This window comes from Saimiri boliviensis, chromosome X, assembly GCF_048565385.1.
Source record: "Saimiri boliviensis isolate mSaiBol1 chromosome X, mSaiBol1.pri, whole genome shotgun sequence".
NCBI lineage: Eukaryota > Metazoa > Chordata > Mammalia > Primates > Cebidae > Saimiri > Saimiri boliviensis.
Window position 1 is genome coordinate 2,962,975 of NC_133470.1, and position 21,761 is coordinate 2,984,735.

At 40.4% G+C, this 21,761-nt stretch overlaps 1 protein-coding gene across 4 annotated transcripts in view; it reads right to left on the minus strand.

Moving 5' to 3' along the window:
* Positions 1–21,761, minus strand: part of NLGN4X (neuroligin 4 X-linked) — a 342,980-nt gene that overhangs the window by 256,645 nt on the left and 64,574 nt on the right. For all 4 annotated transcript variants that reach the window (XM_074391996.1, XM_074391999.1, XM_074391997.1 and 1 more), the window contains exon 2: positions 114–888. In XM_074391996.1, the coding sequence (XP_074248097.1) occupies positions 114–585 (472 nt within the window). In that variant the 5' untranslated portion in view covers positions 586–888. The remainder of the gene's footprint in view (positions 1–113; positions 889–21,761) is intronic.

A 21,761-nucleotide genomic window follows, 5' to 3' on the forward strand; every position in this document is an offset into this window, starting at 1 on the left:
AAATAAACAGGTTATAGAAAGGATCATGAATGAGATATTATAAAACCTTACTGGCAAATCTCTTCATACACTGTACAAGAGGGTGTTGTTTTCTGTTTCAATGAGGTACTCACCATCTTCTGTGGGCACATAGATGTTTAAGTAAAGGCAGTCTTCATTTTGATCTTGAACATAGGTCATCAATGTATCCAAATTGGCGGTAAACCAGATGGGCAGCATGTCATGCAGTAAGGATCTCTCATCCAGGTGCTGGGGGCACACAGCAGCAAACTGAGTTGCATTTCGGATGCCAGTCCAGGAGGATGGGGGCTCTGGGGGCTGAAACCGCCTCTCTCCAGTGGGGGGTGAGGCATAGGGAACGCCTAAGTACTGCTCCACTGGACCCAAGATCTCATTGGGTAACGGTGTTCTTAGGCCCCGTACTTTGCCATAATTTGTGTTCACAACTGGATACTGTGCTTGGCTGTCAATGAGAGTGAACTTGATGGCAAGAGCAGTTATCCACAGGAGGACACTGGAGTTTAACATGATGCAGACCGGGGTGAATAACAAAGGAAGCCATAGCAGTCCCTGGGGCCGCGACATGGTTCAAATCCGCATCCACATCCGCAGGTGTCCCAGTGATGTGGCTCCAAAGAGACAAAGTCCAGAGGCGAGCCTGCAGAGAGAGAGAGCTTTCCAGGGAGCAGAAGACCTGGGAGAGAGTCTCAGATTGATTATAGACAGAGCCCGAGGTTAAGAACAAGCACAGCACTTTCCTGGCAGCCCGTCACCAGAGGCAGTCCTCCCTTAATCCTGAAACTGGATTCCAGCAAGTGCAATGCTCCAAGGAAGCTGTGACCATCCAGCACCTCCAGGGACAATTCTTTATGAAAACTCCAACCCAGCCTAAAGGAGGAAGAAAGCAGACAAGAAAAATGAAGCCACACGATGACCACATAAAACTGGCTCTTCTAAGCAATCCACAACATCTTGCTGGCTCTTCTATGCAATCCACAACATCTCTCTATGAAATTCCTATTCATTTGTATAGGAATGTGTATAGTGCCGTCTTCACATAGTAGACGACAGCAAAAATATCACTTGTCTTAATTTTTTTTTTTTAAGAGATGGTGTCTTCCTACATTGCCCAAGCTGCAATGCAGTGGTACTATCATAGCTCGCTGCAGCCTCCAAACCCTGAGCTCAACCCATCCTCCCACCTCAGCCTCCTGAGTAGCTGGGACTACAGGCATGCACCATTATATCCAGCTAATTCGTTGGATTTTTTGGAGACATCAGGTCTCCCTATGTTGTCCAGGCTGGCCTCAAGGGATCCTCCCCCCTCCACTCCCCCCACCCCCGCCCGACCTTTCAAAGTGTTGAGATTACAGGCTTGAGTCACCACGCCTAGTGGGCATCACTTGTCTTATTTTCTGCTGTACATCCTATCACCATGAACAATGTCTGACGTTTAGAAAACACTCAACAAGTCTGTGTTGAATGAACAAACAGATGTTCAAGAGTTGTAAAGACACCTCTCAGTTTTGCTATCGTTTACCAGACTGGCTATCAATATATGGGTACTCACAAAACACTTTTTCTCAAATGTTTAAGGAAATTGTCACTTTTTCTTAAGGGGACATGCATGGAGCTCTAAAAGTTTTCCAGTGTGAGGAAAATGGAAGCATGTATCCAGATCAGTCTGGCATCATGATGTGGATATTTATCAGGTCACAAAGGAACATCATCAAACGAAGAGTGTAGAGTTTGGACAGGAATTCTCTCTGGTCTAGTCAAGTGCATGTATATTTAGGCTATATACTTCACTGCTCTGAATCTCAGTTTCCTTGTAAAAAACTATACAAGATGGTCCATTTCAAGTACATGCTGTAGTGCTAGTCTCTTGAAGACTTCATTCATAATTAAAAGTGTTGATGCAATTATCCTGACTTTCCAGTAAGCCACTGCATGCCTGAGAGCGTATCCTCTTCATCCTGCAGCCCATTTAAAAAGCTGAGACTACATTTGAGTTACTATCCCATTGAGCCTGGAGTCAACTTTTAAAGGGTTGCCACCTCAATTTGTCTCAACATGGATAATATGACTATCCCTACATAAATTGCTGCTCCTGTGACAATAAAAGAATGCTGCACAGCAATGGACAGTATGTTAAATGATCCTCCAGGCACGGAAAACATTTCACTAGGTGTTGCAAGGAGGGTGCCTTTAGAGTGTTCTTCAAATCAAAATACACAAATGTGTTTCTAAGGAATATGGGGGTTATTCATACCATTTGCATCAGAAAATAATTATCCATTTCACTTGTCAGTTGAACAGAATACATCACATGGCTTTTTTTTTTTTAATAAAACATACTGGAGCTGGATCTATCACAGAACAGTAATACTATCAGTGGAAATTCCATAGTACATAACATCTCGGGAAAAGTTCACCAGAGTTGGATGAAAATGCAGTGAAAATCTGGACTCTAATTTTGAAAGTGACAAATAGCATCTCACCAAATGGCTGATTTATGTGTTTGCTTCTGTCTCTGAATTCTACTGTAGACAATATTTGGATGTCTGTCACACAGCAATCCCATTTCCGAATAATTAAGAGACAGACAAAAACAAAGAGGTGATGTCGTGTTTGGATGCTTTGGTCTTCCTTACAGCTTTTTAACTAGTGGTAGCTGTTACTTCCAGAGCCTTTCTCAAGGGAATCGATGAGACCAACAATGTTTTTTAACTTTTATTTTGGGTTCAGGGGTACATGTACAGGTTTATTATGAAGGTAAACTGTGTCACAGGGGTTACTTGTACTGATTATTTCATCACCCAGGCCTAGTACCCAATAGATATTTTTCCTAATCCTCTCCCTCCTCCCACTCCCCACCCTCCAGTAGGCCCCAGTGTCTGTTGTCTCTTTCTTTGTATTCATGAATTCTCATCTTTAGGTCCCACTTATAAGTGAGAACATGCAGTATTTGATTTTCTGTTTCCGCATTAGTTTGCTAAGGATAATGGTCTCCAGTTCTATCCATGTTCCTGCAAATGACATAATCTTGTTCTTTTTATCACTACATAGTATTCCATGGTGTATATGTACCACATTTTCCTTATGCAGTCTAGCACTGATGGGCATAGGTTGATTCCATGTCTTTGCTCTTGTAAACAGTGAGGCCATCAACTTACAAATCAGATGAACCTGAGTCCTGTGATGCTACCTCTGTGAGCTGAGGGAAGCAAGTCAACCTCTGCAGACTGCAAATAGGTAAAACAGTGTGTCCCACCTGCTTCATGGAGCTGTGCAGAGCAGGAGGGATGCCTAGATAGGCAAAGGCTGAAGAGCACAGAAGATGCCTAATCAATATGTACAACACGCTGCAATGTTCAACACAGACCTGCCCAAAAAATTCCTGGGTACACAGACACCAGGTACTATCAGCTCACTGTTAGTGCTGAGTAGGCTGACAGCAGGTCATTCAAATTCTTTAGGCCTCACTTTACCAACCTACTATTTGGGATTTTACATGCTATCTCGTTTAGTCACATGTAGCTGTAAAGTATTTGGTATTACATACTGTCTCATTTAATCCCAAGTATGTAAAGGCTACTTGGGACTAAATGAGATAATATGTATCCTCAAGTTATTGCACAGTCCCTGAAACACAGGGCTCAATAAATGTGGAATTTAGTGGATGAATTTCTTCCAAGGTTTATAAAGTTAGTTCCATGAGGAATTGCAGCCCATGCCTTAAATGCTCAAACTCAATGTGAATGAGACTATGAGTCATATATTGGTTATGACTGACCCAGCTGATGATCAAATCCCTACTCTAAGTTGACATCCCACAAGGTCCTGATAGGCAGTGAATGATTATGAAGGAGCAGCCACCTAAGAAGATGGGCCCAAGGGCATCTGTACACGTACTAAGTCAAGGCTGGGCATTCGCAATATTCACAGGTTGACAGCTATCATTTTTACTCCCTCGTTTTTTGAAATTTGACTAATTTGCACAGAATTACTATAATTTAAAGCTCAGCATTTCCCTGTCACAGTACCAATGACATTGTAAACCATATAATTCTTTGTTGTGGGGGCATCGCCTGTACAAGGTACAGTATTTTGCAGCATCCCTGGTCTCTACTCTACTCACTAAATGATAGGGGCACCTCCTATCCAGTTTTAACTATGGAAAATGTCTCTAGATAGTACTGAATGACCCCCGGGGGCCAAAACCAACCCCAAGTAAGAATTACTGGTCTAAGCCATGAAGTATAAAATTATAGTGGCTATGTAAATGATTAAGTATCTGTAGGTACATTAAGAGAATATGATTAGTGCTGTCGTGTGTGTGTGTGTGTGTGTGTGTGAAAATATTGTCACATTCAAAAACTTGGCAACTTGTAAATATTTAGCATTACAAAACATGATGATATTGAAGATATCAATATTTCTTACTGATGTCAATCAAATGTATATTATCATCATTAAATAATCACTATAAATTTAACCAACTCATATATCCTTGTGGGCATAAAAATAAAAGATCTCCCATATGAGTTTCAAAAACTGAAAAGAATTTCACAAAGGGTGAAATGTGGTTATTCATAGTTATTAATAAATAGGTAGATAGATTTTTAATATTCCTAAGATAAAGAGGGTATAATACAAAATGAATTCTAAAAGTTTGAACAGATAAAAATTTTTAACAAAAAAGATAAAAAGTAACTTTATTGAATACATACTTATATTTTGGGAATGAAAAAGGGCTATATAGCATGCATTCTTTGCAAAGACTGCATAAAATAATAATATCTCAGAATGGCATTTTGACTAATTTGTAACTTGATTGAGTATTTTAAATAATTCTCTGCAGGGCAGTTATTCTGACTCAGGTTGCAATTAAGGTAAGGCTCACACTATTCAGGCCTATCATAATTTAAAGTGTTCAGAATAAAAATTGTAATAAATTTCTCCCCAAAGTGTGCATTCCTCAAATTGAGATTGGTTTAATTTTAAGATATATAAGGCGAGCACTTATCACAGATATTTTGGTATTTGGACCTTATAATGAATAAAATCACATCTCCTGGGTGTTTATGGCCTTGTCTTTCAAAGGCCTTGGAATATACTGGAAAACAGAAAGCTTTGTAAATGCGTTTTTAAAAAAATGATTAACTAAGACAGAGTACCCTTTCCCTGTGTTTTACTTCCAGCCACGCTGAAGGTCTGGGCCCAGTGAGATGTCTGCTGCCAAGAGGTTTCTGAGAACAAGAAGCACTTGAGACATCCCTTCCATCTCATATTCATTCTGAAGCATCCAGAAAACAAAAGCAACAGAATCTGATCCTTGCCCAAATTACCGGGCTTGCACAACTATCCTTCCATACTGCTTACTAAGAAAGTCCAGACTAGCTATTCCCAAAGCTCTGCACAAGCTACAGACATCTCTGGCTTCCCTTTTCTTTTGTGTCTAGTGGAGACAACATTTTAGGGTGCCTGAGTGGGATGTGGCTCATCTTTTGTTCTTAAGCACAAAGCTCTGTGCTGTTACTGACACTAACAACCACCCTCCATGCATGGCCATGCGTGCATGCACACACACACGTCCTCAACCCCTGCTCAACATCCATGCAACACCAGCAATCTGCCAGTTCGTCTATTTTTGCACATGTAGATATCTTAATATTCTGTTCTTTATTTCTCCTCATACATAAAGGAGATTACAATCTAATTTGTATTTTGTCAAATCTTAAGAGTTCTTTGCACAGTCACCTATGCAGTTTCTATTAAATCTAAAAATCAAATCCCATTTAAAAATACACCATTTTGCACCAGAGAAACGCAAATCAAAACCACAATGAGATACCATCTCATACTAGTCAGAATGGCCATTCATAAAACATCAAAAAACAACAGATGCTGTTGAGGCTACAGAGAAAACAGAAGGCTATATACACTATTGGTGAGAACGTAAATTAGTTCAGCCACTGTGTAAAGCAGTATGGAGATTTTGCAAGGAACTTAAAAGAGGAACTACCATTCAACCTAGCAATCCTATTACTGGATATATATACAAAGGAAAAGAAATTGTTCTACCAAAAAGACACATGCACATGTATGCTCATCATGGCACTGTTCACAATAGCAAAGACATGGAATCAATCTAAGAGCCCATTAACGGTGCCCTGAATAAAGAAAATGTGGGCCGGGCGCGGTGGCTCAAGCCTGTAATCCCAGCACTTTGGGAGGCCGAGGCGGGTGGATCACAAGGTCGAGAGATCGAGACCAACCTGGTCAACATGGTGAAACCCCGTCTCTACTAAAAATACAAAAAAATTAGCTGGGCATGGTGGTGCGTGCCTGTAATCCCAGCTACTCAGGAGGCTGAGGCAGGAGAATTGCCTGACCCCAGGAGGCGGAGGTTGCGGTGAGCCGAGATCGCGCCATTGCACTCCAGCCTGGGTAACAAGAGCGAAACTCCGTCTCAAAAAAAAAAAAAAAAAAAAAAGAAAATGTGGGCCGGGCGCAGTGGCTCAAGCCTGTAATCCCAGCACTTTGGGAGGCCGAGGCGGGTGGATCACGAGGTCAAGAGATCGAGACCAGCCTGGTCAACATGGTGAAACCCCGTCTCTACTAAAAATACAAAAAATTAGCTGGGCATGGTGGCGTGTGCCTGTAATCCCAGCTACTCAGGAGGCTGAGGCAGGAGAATTGCCTGAACCCAGGAGGCAGAGGTTGCAGCGAGCCGAGATCGTGCCATTGCACTCCAGCCTGGGTTAACAAGAGCGAAACTCCGTCTCAAAAAAAAAAAAAAAAAAAAAGAAAATGTGACACGTGTATACTATGGAATACTATGCAGCCATAAAAACAAACGAAATCATGTCCTTTGCAGCAACAATGGATGCAGCTGGAAGCTATTATCCTAATTGAATTAATGCAGAAACAGATAATCAAATAGCACATGTACTCACTTGTAAGTGTGAGCTAAACATTGTGTACTCACGGATATAGAGCAGTAACAGAAACTCAGGACTACTAGAGCAGGGAGAGGGAGAGGGAAAAGTAGAAAAACCACCTGTTGGGTGCTATGCTCCATACCTGTGTGACAGAATCTTCTGCATATCTAAAGCTAGCATAAGGATTAGCAAATATTAAAAGCTCATTAATGCTTGATATTCTGCATCAAATTAAATGTTTTCCAAACATAATTTCTAAATCTAAATCAAATAATTTGCAGATCTCTCTGAGCTTTGTGCTCATCTCTCTCACCAAACTCAAAGTCATATATCCTCAAGATCATGGATGCATACACCTGTACTGTCAGCTGACAACACAGTGTGTGCCACCATGCCTGTAGTGCCATGACTATCTTCTCTTCAAGAATATAGTCAGATAGATATCTTATGGTGCTTCTAAAAATCTCATTCTCTAATCCCCCAAACTGCTCCCATGCTTTTGTTTCATATTTGGATAACTAGAGATCATTACTCTTCTAGCCTACGTGCAAAGCCATCTTTGGCAGTTCCTCCACCATAAATCCACATACACGAAGAAGTCCTCAAATCCACAGATAGCCTCAACATCGGACAAGAGGCTCAATATCATTCATTTTTGGTGAAATGCAGATGAAATCACAACAGAATAGAAATAAAAATACAAACAAACAATGATATCAAGTACTGAGCAATGATGTGGAGCAACTAGAACTCCCAAGCATCAAGTAACATGCATAGAAATGTCCATTGCAGCCCCGTATTTTTTTCTTCAACTTTTCTTTTCAGTTCCAAGGTACATGTGCAAGATGTGCAGATTTGTTACATAGATAAACATGTGCCATGGTTGTTTGCTGCTACGTATTAAGCCCAGCATCCATTAGCTATTCTTCCTGATGTTCTCTCCTCGGGCATGCACAGACAGGCCGCAGTGTGTGTTGTTCCCCACCCCCATGTGTTCATGTATTCTCATCCTTCAGCTCCCACTTATAAGTGAGAACATGCAGTGTTTGGTTCTCTGTCCCTACGTTAGCTTGCTGAGGATAATGCAGCCCCAATTATAATTGCAAAAAATATTGTCACAATCCAAATATCCATAAATAGGACAATGAATAAATAAATGTTGGCATATTAAAACAGAAGGCTTTACAAAACAGTCAAAAATGAATAAAATACAGACATATGGAGTAAAATGGGAAAATCTCAAATGTAAAAGGCAAGTCACAGAAGACGACAAATAGTGTGATTTTATTTACATAATAGTAAAACTAACAATATATTGCTCAGAGCTATGTTTGTCCTAAAATACAAAATAGTAAGGGCATTATCAAAACCAAATCTTGGGGAAGTAAATTTCTCTGACAGGCAGGAGACAGGGAAGCAACTCACACTGATTTATAAAAACAATGGGGATATTCTCTTTCCTTGCCTGTCCGTGGGTACAATACTAGGTATCTGATTAATTTTTACTCGTTAAAATGAATACCCATGTATACGTTTTGATACATTTTTTATGACTGATTATTTTACAATGAAAATTTAATCAAAAGATTCTCATCTGTACAAGTTTTACTCAATGACTTTATTTTCTCATGCACTATCAAAATATCTTGGATTTAGAAACTGAAGAGAAAATATAAACTGTTTTCTCCATAAGTATGCGACAAGCCCAAGGCAACAGAGCATCCACCCACAAACTTCGCAGAAACGTCCCAGGATCCTGCCAGCCATGGCGAGCACAGTCAGGGCACCTGAGCCTGCTACAGCCCTGTTCACTAATTACCCAAGTGCTCTCTAGCCCATCACTTAGTGCCCTGGCCATCAACTCCCTCCCCTGCAAAATAAGGCCTTGTGCCAGTGACCTCTTAAATTGCTTTCACCACCAAGACGATCTGACACTTCAAACTATTATCTCCAAAGCAGACTGTAGATGAAGTATAGGAGCCCAGTGGGAACAGAAAGTCCTTCACTGAAGGAGCAAGACATAATTGAAGCGAGACAATCCCTACTGCAGAAAATGGCAAGGTTTAGTGTGCCAGAAACAGTGAGAGTCAATGTAGCCTTCCAGCCTATCCTTTAAAAATATATCTTCCAGGTGTAATGAGGGAGACACACAGTAGAATGATGTTTACCAGGGACTGAGAAGGGTAACGGGAGGGAGAGAGAAGTGGGAATGGTTAATGGGTACAAAAATATAGTTAGACAGAATAAGATCTAGTATTTGATAGCACAATAGGGTGACTGCAGTCAACATTAATTTACTGTATATTTTTATTTATTTATTTATTTTAAGATGGGGTTTCACCACGTTGGTCAGGCTGGTCTTGAACTCCCGACCTCTGGTGATCTGCTCGCCTTGGCCTCCAAAGTGCTTGCATTACAGGCGTGAGCCACCACGCCTGACCAACTGTATATTTTTAAATAACTAAAAGTATAATTGGAAAGTCTGTAACACAAAGAAATGATAAATGCGTGAGGTGATATATACTCCATTTATTCTAATGTGATTATTACACATTGTATGCCTGTATCAAAATATGTCATGTACCTCACAAATACATACACCTACTATGTACCTGTAAAAATAAAATATGTTTTCCAACACCACATAACCTATATTAGCAGGCTATAAAAATGCCACCAGACATTTCTTTACTTGAATTGTACATAAGGATTTGAAATGAGTACTTACTTCTTCCCAGAATTCACTGTACTAATTGTACTGTACAAATAACATTCTTCCTTCTCCTCATACGTAAGTGGAGCTACTTCATAAGAGTTTGTACTTGAACTTATTATATATGAAATTATATCTATAAAAATTTTTTTTTGAGTGAGAGTCTCATTCTGTCACCCAGGCTGCTCCCAGGCTGGAGTGTAGTGGCGAGATCTTGGCTCACTACAACCTCCATCTTCCGGATTCAGGAGATTTTTCTGCCTCAGCCTACCGAGTAGCTGGAACTACAAGCATGCACCACCATGCCCACCCAATTTTTTGTATTTTTAGTAGAGACAGGGTTTTACCGTATTGGCCAGGCTGGTATCGAACTCCTGACCTCATGATCTGCCCGCCCTGACCTCCCAAAGTGCTGGGATTACAGGTGTGAGCCACTATGCCTGGCCTAAAATAAATTTTAATATATTATATGTATATCTTCAAACTAACCTGCTATATATATATAGAATATAAAATATATTATTCATAATATTATATATGCATATATAGAGAGAAGGTCTCCAGAAAATTCTGTACATATTCTATATGTATATAGAATATATATATAAATATAAAACATAATCATAGGAGCTTAATAGCTCAATATTTTGCTTGGTTATTTGGAGAAATATTTTATATATATATATATATATATATAAAACAAAGGATCTTAATATTTCAGTTGGTTAGTTTTGAGAAATATTTAGGAGCATCCAAATACATCTTTAGATGCGTCCTGCCCTCGAATATCAGACTCCAAGTTCTTCAGCTTTGGGACTTGGACTGGCTTTCTTGCTTCTCAGCTTGCAGATGGCCTATTGTGGGACCTTGTGATCATGTGAGTTAATATTACTTAATAAACTCCCCTTTATAGCTCTATCTACCCTATTAGTTCTGTCCCTCTAGAGAACCCTAATATAATCATCAATACATTCATCTCTTACGTGTAAAAATCAGCAGAGCAGCAGATGTAACTCAAGGATATTATTGCACATGCTATGGTACGTGTTTGAGAATGCACAAGAGTATATAAATATACACACTTATATTCACACACCTTACATAAAAATACCTTACATAAAGCTATGCATATATATGTGATGTGGTTTGGCCATGTCCCCACACAATTCTCACCTTGAATTGTAGCTCCTGTAATTCCCATGTGTAGGGGGAGGGACCAGATGGGAGATAACTGAATCACGGAGGCAGTTTCCCCCATACTGTTCTCGTGATAGTAAGTTTCATGAGATGTGATGGTTATATAATGAGGAGTTTCCCTACACAAGCTCTCTCTTTTTGCCTGCTGCCATGTAAGATGTGCCTTAGTTCTTACTTTGCCTTTCACAATCATTGTGAAGCCTCCCCAACCACGTGGAACTGTGAGTCCATTAAACTTCTTTTTTTTTTTCTTATAAATTACCCAGTCTCAGGTATGTCTTTATCAGCAGTGTGAAAAAAGACTAATACAGTGCATATATGTAAATACATAAAAATTTAGAACAAAGTATCCCCCAAAGAAATCTTAGCTAATTACAATTATTTACTGAGGTACCACTGAATGCTTCCACAGTGAAACCCATTTTGATAAAATGTAAAGATACGCCAATCAAATTCCCATCCTCAAGTAATAAACGCTCCAGTTGATGAGATGAAGTGTGCCTTTCAATTACTACAGTTAAACCAGCCTGTGCTCCATTGCTTTTCAATTGCTACCATGAAGCCAGCCAGTGGTCCATTGCCTCCTACCTGCTCCTTCTGTGGGATGGTGGGCTTGTGCAGGATGGACTTTGGAATAAAGTGCCTAGAAGACACTTCTACAATTTTAGACATGTAGAGAGAGCTAGCCAGATGACTTCTGTAAAGACAGCATAGAGGGGTTAAGCATTGACCTTCAATAATTTGAATACAAGACCACCAAGGTTTACAAAGACTGGGGAAGATGACACCAGAAAGAATATTTACATTACATCACCATTACTTCCTCAGTGCTTACATTCATTGCTAGTCTATGATGAGTATCTAAGGGCAAAGCCCAGAGATGACTAATACTTGAACTTGGAAGAGAGAAGGTCTCCAGAAAATTCTATTAAATTAAAAGGAAAAAAAGAGACACAGAAGGAAATCAGAAGGAACCAGGACACAGAAGGCAGAAAACTGGCAAGCTTAGGTTTCAAGGCATTCTCCTTAGCTCATCTCCTGTGGGTACCATGCCCACAGGAGATGAGCTACTTGCAACACCTGCTCCACTCATGTTTCCACCATAAAATTCTCATAGGCTTCATGATGTAGTCCCGATGATTTGTGCCTGCAGGAATTTCATGGTGAAGAGAGAGAGACTTGTCACTCACTGACAGAGCAGTAAAGTGTTAGAGTTCAGCCAGTGTCGAATAAGCCTATTTCTAAAAAGGTATCAGAACTAGTTCTGAGAATATATTTGCCTGCAGTTTTGCAAACAAAATAAAGAATTCTAGATACTCAGTCACTTTTAACCCCATTTCCTGTATAAGGCTTTCTCACTGCTGTATCAGATGGACGAAGATAACCTTGATTATGTAAAGAAAATATTTACCCCAGAGTGGAAGCTGAATGAGTTCTACAAAGGAAAACTGCCAGTTTGAGTATGAAAAAAGCACTCAATTTCTAAATAGCACAGTTTGACCTGAGTTACTACTTCTGACCTGACACGACCCTGATCTGGCAGTAGGTCTGCACATGGTTGATCATGCGGACAATTTGAAGGTTAATGTGGACAAGAACCAGTGTGTACTTCCAAGCACAAGACAGGAACCAGAATCATCTCGAGTAATACTGATGGGTATGTCTCTATGTCTCTTTCATAAGGAGTTTTATAACCACTGTTCATAACTCTCCTAATGAACTGTGCAATATCCAAAAAGCTGAGTGTCTTCAGAACGTTTCCCATGATACCACCTGTGACCCCAGGACCAGCTCTGTCTTTGACAACCCTGGCTAGACTGTTCTACTTTCTGTAGCATAGAATATATTTGCTAAGGTTACTTCATTTTAGGCAGACGGCTCTATCTAAGAAGTCCCTGTTTCAGTGTGATGCATGCTCTGACAGCCTACATTCTTCTTTCATGTGCTTCTGACAGTGGAGAATGACAAGGTGAGGGCCGTACAAGTTGTATGGCTCTAGGTTACTAAACACCACCTTTCCCACACAGTTTATTTCCTGAATATGACGCTGCACAAGCTTCCAGGAAAGGCAAGCTTCATCCTCAGGCTTCAACCTCATCACCTCTACCCACTCCCCAAAAATGTTTCCTCTCACTTCTCCATACAGGAATATTAATTTGTGAAAACAGGCTCTACCCCAGTGAGTCAGTTACTCCAAAGAGGCTTTTTGTCCTGGGGTCAGAACTGAACTGAGATCAGACCTTCCATCTCTGGAAGAAAAAGGTTTCCAAGATCCAGCATACAGACAACAGGTTTCTCATTAAAGCCTCTGTGTCTCACATTAGCTGGAAGGAAGAATAGGATGGAAGGAAAGAGTCATAAAAGGAAGCCTCTTTTAAACAAGGTTCAGGAAGGAAAGAGGTGCAAAGTCAAGAGACAGAATCACGGTAGACCCAAGAATATACCTCAGGGATCAAAGGCAGCTATCTCCTAAAACTACTCCTGAAGTCTTACAAACATTCAAAAGAGAAAAAGTTCATTAAAATGAAATGTGGGTTTTTTTTGCCAAAAATGTCAGTAAGTAGCAGTCAATAATAATTGACACTGAGATTTCCAAGCTTTTTAAATGAAAATAACATGAAAATTCTAATTTGCCAGATTCTTCGTTTCTTTTTGACATAAAAATAATTCTCTCAGCGTAGAATGCTGTATACTACAAATGAGTGACTCTCACATTCCCACCTCTGGCAAAATTTTTACCTACACATGCAGGTTTTCTAAAGAAAACAGGAGTATAATAAATAAATCAAAACCTTTCCTCCACACAATTCTAAATGCAGACGTTCTCCACTGGTCCAAAAACCCCAATCCCACCCAGGTGTCTTTATTGTTTTGTGAGTATGTGGCATGTATATATATTTATGAGGTACATGAGATGTTTTGGTACAGGCACGCAATGTGTGATATTTGTATCATGGAGAATGGCGTATCATACCCTCAAGCATTTATCCTTTGCCACCCAGGGGTCTTTAGATAGATTGTATGGGTTCTACAAATTGCAGTAGGTAAAAGGAATTACATCTTTAGTTTCAGTACCATGTAGTGAAATTTAGTATTTATTTCCATTATTAATGTAGGTAGGACAGTTAACACTGTTATCACAGATAACCCAAAATACTGTTTACACTCACTTGTACTTTGAAATTGTGACTATTATAAACCTCTTAAGTAGATCCAGCTACTTAATACACAATAAAGATGCACATGTATTACTATAGCTCAGTTTATAGATATCTTTTTATTTTTATTTTTTATTTTATTGTTTGTAGAAATAGAGTCTCACTTTGTTATCTAGGCTGGTCTTGAACTCCTGGCCTCAATCCTCTCATCTCAGCCTCCCCAAATCTTGAGATTTACAGGTGTGAGCCACTGCACCAGCCTTATATATTAATATTAATATGCTTTGATAACTATTTCAATAAAATCAGTTTCCTTTTACGAATATTGACTTCATTGTATGACTTAAACATATCATTTTTACAAAACATATCAATTTTCCACCAAACCGCCAGAGGGCTCTGTCACACACACTCACACATGCAGCATCCATGGCTGAGAATCCTTGGCTAATTGCCAGTCTGTGGTCACCACCTGCATGTCTACCTATCATGACCTAGGGGATAGCAAAAGTTATAGGACAGCACTGTGCCTGTGGATAAGGAACATAAGCATAGAAGAACGAAATGCCACCTCCTCAGCTATCTCATTTGAGTCTTATCTGGCTGTTCTTCTCTTCTCTTGGAAGACCCGCCCTGAGCATAAGTCCTTAAGAAAAAATGTGGGGGAAAGGGGAGGCATCGTGGCTCATGCACGTCATCCCAGCACTTTTGGAGTCTGAGGTGGAAGGATCACTTGAGCCCAGGAGTTCGAGACCAGCCTGAGCAATATGGCAAAACCTTATTTCGAAAAAGAATCTAAAAATTAGCTGGACATGGTGGTGCCTGCCTGTAGTCCCAGCTACTCAAGAGGCTGAGGTGGGAGGATGGCTTGAGACAAGCTCGAACCGGGGAGGTTGGTGTGAGCCATGATCATGCCACTGCACTTCTGCACTTTAGCCGGGTGACAGAGTGAAACTCTGTCTCAAAAAAAAAAAAAAGAAGAAGAAGAAGAAGAACTGGCACATATCCCCCCAGGAGGTCTTGTCTAGCTCTTGCCATACCCTCCCAGTTGAGACACGTCTTCCTGTCTTCCTGGCCATCTCTCCCCGGTGACCTCTGTTGGAACCTGAGACCACCTCAGCTGAGCTTCCCTAGAGGCCACAGCTGTGCACACAAGTAATGATTTTAAAATTCCAGCACTCCTCTCATCTAGAAAATTAAATATCTATGCCACTTGCATAGGACAGGAGGATCTTTCCCAAGAACAGGGAACCTCCACCCTAGAGAGCCATCCCAACAACTGCATCCATGGTCCTTCTCTGTCTGAACCAAAGCTACTTAGATATCAAGCCTAGACTTCAAAACAAAAGAAGGTCAAAGACAAACATGTCCTTCCATTCACAAACTCATAGAAAACCACGGTTCAAGCAGGTGTTCATTTGGAATCCCACAAATTAATGGAGGAAGGGAACCTAAGTTTAATTAATTGGCCACTGTATGTCGCGCACCGGGAAGGAGTCTCTACTCTTTAAGACCCATGGAGAAGAATTCCAGAAATCAACAGAATCAAAAGAGGCAAATTAAAACCCTGTTTCTTCTCCATCCCCATCTTATCCACCCCCAACATCCCAAGTGGCAAAATCCTCCCCTTTCCTGAAACCCAAGAAGAGTAAGACTATCATTTGCCTCTCTTTTGAATTATAACCTGAACCATGGCCCTTTGAAATTTCAAACCTCTCCACTATTTTTCTTAAATATGTCTGTGGGAAGATTTCCTTCTCCTTATCACTTCTTTCTGTATAGATAGGATTTTAAAAGGCGGATCTTTCTTTCACAGATTTTCTGCAATTAAGGCTTTACTTGGCTACTTCCAGACCTCCTATTAAGAGCTATTCTTTCACTCCAACCTATTCTTCCTAACCCAATTAATCCCTATTAAATCCTCTGGCATTATTGTTCTATTTCCCCCATGTTTAATTATCCCTTCACAAGCCTGTGTTCCTGCATGTTCTTTTCAATTGGCCCACCCCAGACTGTGTAACTTAGAGGATGTGACTGTACACATCTATAACATCTTCAGGCTTAATTATCATCTGGCAAAAATTCCTTCCATGGAATCTATCACCAAGGCAAGTGCTATTTTAAGACTAAGTTCTGTCTGCAATTTCAAATATTGAAGGATCATAGACTGATTCAGTCAAACAGGTTTTTAAACAAAACCACAAAAGAATTTGCATCTATTATGTTATGCCCTTTGAATTAATTGGATCATTAGGAAATCATACTGAATTTGTGGTAGGACACATACTAATTCTCAAATAACTGGTTTCAATATGTATTAACACCTACATATTGCTCACTGCAGCCTCGAACTCCTAGGCTCAAACAATCCTCCTTCTGGTGTCAGCCCCACAAGAAGCTGGGACTACGGGCGTGTGCCATCATGTCCAGCTATTTTTTTTTTTTAATTTTTTTTTTTTTGGAAGCGATGAGTCTCTGCATGTTGCAGGATAGTCTAGAACTCTGGACTCAAGCAATCCTCCTGCCTCAGCCTCCCAAAGTGCTGGGATTATAGGCATGAGCCACTGCACCCGGTCTTTTTATTTTTTTGAGACAGGGTCTTGCTCTGTCACCCAGGTCAGAATACAGTGGCAGGATCACAGCTCACTTCAGTCTCCACCTTTCGGGCTCAAGCTACCCTCCTACCTCAGTCTTCCAAGTAGATGAAGAGCTTTTAGTAATACACTAAAGAACATTAAAAAACCATCAGCTTTAGGAGGCTGAGGCAGGAGAATTGCTTGAACCCAGGAGGCGGAGGTTGCGGTGAGCCGAGATCGCGCCATTGCACTCCAGCCTGGGTAACAAGTGAAACTCCGTCTCAAAAAAAAAAAAAAAAAAAAAAAAAACACATCAGCTTTAAGGATACTCTAAGAGCAAAGTTATAAAGCCAAAACTCATAAAAGATAAAGGAAAATTAAAGAGGCGGCAGGAAGACTGTCTTCTCTCAGAGAGTCCCTTCCTGTGGAAATAGGCTGGTATTCCAGGTCAGTGGGAGGGTCCCCCGAGGCAAGACAGATCAAAGGCATCCCCAAGACAGAAGGAAGCCAGTGAATAAGTCCTACTGAAATCAATAATTTGAGCAACAGACCCGAGGATAAGATCATGTCATCTCCCAGCTGTAAATATCAGCACTGAATGGATCTGAGCTATCGTCTAGGATAAAAATGACTCCTCAAATACCAATGCTTTATAAGCCACTGACTTCTCATTTAATAACACAAAGAACTATACCCTGAGAGAGGGTCAACAAATAATCTGATGTTTACCAGGGAGAAGGTACATTGAAGAAATGTAGAACATAATAGCTATAAAAGATAGGGAAAACATTCACTTCCTATGTGTCAATAATCATTAGTAGGAACTCAATCCTCTTCACTTTTGAAGCTTGGGAAAGGCCAGATTATAATGAAAGAAAATTTGGCCTCTGCACAAGCATCCTTGACCATGGAATGAATTTCTAGAGCTGGTAATTATGTCCTTGGCCCTCGAGTTAAAGGGCATCACAGAATTACACCAGTGGAATGCACAGAGCTCCTCCAAGAAGCCACTTAGGACGACTGCCTGGGAAATGCAAACTGAGAAAACTATATTTAATTCAACCTCGTGTGCAGTCAGAGAAACAGGAGGAACTGGAACAATTAACCCAGAATGGTGCCATGGGCCATGCACAATTGGCTTCCTGTAGGATAGACAAAGCACTCCACACAGGAGAACATGCTGTGACTTCAGTTAAGGGGGGGGGGGGGGGAATGGGAAGCTTGGGAGAAGAATTATGTCATTTTCAAGCAATTAAAGCCTTTCTATAAAGAACATATCAGATAACAAGAAATGACTGAGTGATGAAGACTGTACAATCTAAATCATCATACTATTAGTTTATTACTGAAAGCACTGTATCTTGGTGAAGAAAACACTAGAGAGGATTTTTTTGTTTTTGAGACAGGATCTCACTCTGTTGCCCAAGCTTGAGTGCAGTGGTACAACCTCAGCTCACTGTAGCCTTGATCTCCTGGGTTCAAGCAATCCTCCCGCTTGTCTTCTGAATAACTGGGAACATAGGCATGCACATCACACCTGGCTTTTTTTTGGTAGAGATGGGGTTTCACTATGTTGCCCCGGCTGGTCTAGAACTCCTGGGCTCAAGCAATCCTCCCACCTCAGCCAAGCACAAACTGCTGGGATTGCAGGCATGAGCAACTGCGCTCACCTAGAGATTTTTAAATTAAAGTAAGAATCTGAGCTACCTAGATCCATGCTTCCTAAATTCTGCTGTATCTTAGAATCCCTAAGGAGAACTGAAAAATCTCACTGCCCAGTCTGCATTGCAGACCAAGCAAGTCAGAATATCTGGAGGACCACAGGACAGGCACTGATATCCATTACATTCTCCAGGTGATTCCAATGGGCAGGTACATTTGAGGAAACACGCTTTCAACTGTCATATTCACATTCACATACCATTCAATCTTAGCCTTATCATTTTTCTTTTGAAAAAATTTTGTTTCAATAAAGGCATGCATAAAATTTTAAAAGTCAAACTACTACAAGGGTTATTTGCACAACATAGCAACAAACAGCACCTTCTTGCCCAACATACAACATCCTATGACCATGACATTTCTAATAGTTTATGCTATTTTTCCTTGAAATGTTATTTTTAGCTATTACCTATAAATTATCAATGGGCAACCACCACTCTACCACTCTATTTTGCCCCTTCTGTCTTTTTTTTTTTTTTTTTTTTTTGAGACAAGTCTTGTTCTATTGCCCAGGCTGGAGTACAATGGTGCAATCACAACTCACTGTAGCCCAGCCTCCCAAGCTCAATCAATCTTCCCACCTCAGCCTCCACAGTAACTGGGACTAAAGGCACATGCCACCATGCCTGGCTAATTTTTATATTTTTTGTAGAAGTGGGTTCTGCCACATTGCCCAGGCTGGTCTCGAACTCTCAGGCTCAAGAGATCTGCCTGTCTTGGCCTCCCCAAGTGCTGGGATTACAGGTGTGAGCCACTGCACCCACCTCTCTCAGCTTTATTGTAACTGTGCAATTAATAATCACTCCGAACCAAGCATTTACCCTAATAAAATCTCATTCACTGAATCACCTCCTGTTTTATCTGGAGACAATAACTGCTTCACATATTCATTTCATGCTTTTCTGTGTGTCTATTGTTCATTTTTTTCTGAATGTTCCAAGGGAACTAAACCCCATCTCAAGTACTATTTCTACATGGTCAAATAGCTCATTTCCTTTTCTTTTATGTACTTTCTCCTTGAAGTCTCACTCGAGGATTCCGGCTGTCCCAGCCTGCTCTGGGCATTAAACGGAGACCTGCATTCTTTCAGCTCTCTTCTGTAAAGGCCACTGTTTCTACTGTTTCTTGGATTCCCCCTCTTTCTATTCATCATTTATTTGGCTGCTTGAAGGAACACACAATCACACAGCTTTCCAAGAAAGCGTGCATGAAAGGTAAATTTTCTGAAATGCTACATTAGTGTAAATGCCTTGACTCTGCCTGCACATGGGGAGTTTCTTCCAAGATGGAGTTCTACGTAGTAAATTATTTTTTCTTCATTACGAAAGTTTCTTATAACGTTCAGTGAAAACAGGAAGCATTCTATGACATTACAAATTCTTGATTCTTTAGAAGTTATTTTTTCTTTGCCTCTGATATGGTTTGGAACTGTGTCCCTGCCCAAATCTCATATTGAATTGTAATCCCCAGTGTTGGAGATGGGGCCTGGTAGGAGGTAATGGCATCATGGTGGGGAGAGTTTCTTGAATGGTACTGTACATCTCCTTTAGTACTGTATAGTAAGTGATCTGACAATTTAAAAGTGTGTAGCATGTTCTCTTTCTCTCTTCCTCATGCTCTAGCCATGTAAGATGTGCCTGCTTCCCCTTCACCTTCTGCCATGATGGACAGGTTCCTGAGGCCTTCCCAGAAGCCACCAAGTTTCCTGTTACAGTCTGCAGAACCATGAGCCAATTAAACCTCTTTTCTTGATAAATTACCTAGTCTTCGGATCTCTTTATATCAATGCAAGAACAGATTAATAGAACCTCCAAGCTCCTAGGATCTTCCCTATATATTTGCTCTTTAGAAATCTCACAATGTGCTTTTTGAGTTTGGAGTTTCAATTCATTCACTGTGGTGAGCCCTGAGTGTTGTTTCTTAAGCCTGGAAGTGTAGATCCCTCAACATTCTGATTATTTTTAAAATTATTTATAAGTTACTTTTGCTTACTCATGTTCTATGTCATCCTTCCTGAAAATACTCTTTGAATGTCAGATTCCTAGGGTCTCTATATTCGTTCCTTTCCTTTTTGCTGTCTCTCTCTCATTGAAGTTTTGTCCATTGGTGATATCCTCATATTCGTTGTCCAATCTGATTCTTTAATTTGCCTATTACATTACATTTTAATAGAATTCCCATATTTTTTATGAGTTACTAATTCATCGTATCTCCTACAAGGAATTGTGTCTCTGTTTTCTTGGTTGGTGTTGTGTCTGCTACCTCCAGGTGATTCTTTTTCAATTTTTAAAAAGAATTTCTTATTTATTGAAACCTTCTCAAGAATATCCAGGATGTAAGAATGTCTTTTCTCACTTAAGAATCAGGTGTGTGTGGATAGCCAAGGGCCATTCTTCAGCAGGTGAACATATTGTACAGGAAATAAGTAATAGACCCAAATGGCCTCCAAATGCAAGTTATGAATACCTTTCTCTGCCAGTTCAGTTTACCAAGAAAGGGATCCTCCAGGACGGACTTGAAGGAGTCCAGTGACCTTCAAGTTGGAAGGGAGGACAAAAAAACTGATGGGCACGAGTATGCACAATGTAGACAATTGCCTTACAGACCTGGAGCCTGGGCCCTCACCCCCACTCTACTTTCTGATGTCTCTGGGTCCTTCTGTCGTAATTTTCTCAGGACAGACAGAGCCTGGGCCCTCGCCCCCACTCCACTCTCTGGGTCCTTCTGTTCTAGTTAACTGCCTCCAAGATAAATGTGTCTCTGGGACACATTTAAAGCAGTGTCTACAGGAAAATATATAGAAATAAATGCCCACATGAGAAGCAAGGAAAGATCTAAAATCAACACCCTATTGTGAAAATTGAAGCAACTATAGGAGCAAGACCAAAAAGACTCAAAACCTAGCAGAAGACAATAAATAACTAAGATCGGAGCAGAACTGAAGGAGATAGAGACACAAAAAAACCCTTCAAAAAAATCAATAAATCTAGGAGATGGTATTTCGAAAAGATCAACAAAATAGACAGACCACTAGCCAGATTAATAAAAAAGAAAAGAGAGAATAATCAAATAGATGCAATAAGAAACAATAAAGGGGATATCACCACAGATTCCACGGCAATACAAACCATCATCAGAGATTATTACAAACATCTCTATGCACATAAACTAGTAAACCTGGAAGAAATGGATAAATTCCTGGACACTTGCATCCTCCTAAGCCTAGACCAGGAAGAAGTCAAAACCCTGAATAGACCAATAACAAGGTCTGAAGTTGAGGCAGCAATTAAGAGCCTACCACCCAAAAAAAGCCCAGGTTCAGATGGGTTCACGGCCCAATTCTACCAGACATACAAAGAGGAGCTGGTACCATTCCTTCTCAAAGTATTCCAAACAATCCAAAAAGAGAGAACCCTTCCCAAATCATTTTATGATACCAACATCATCC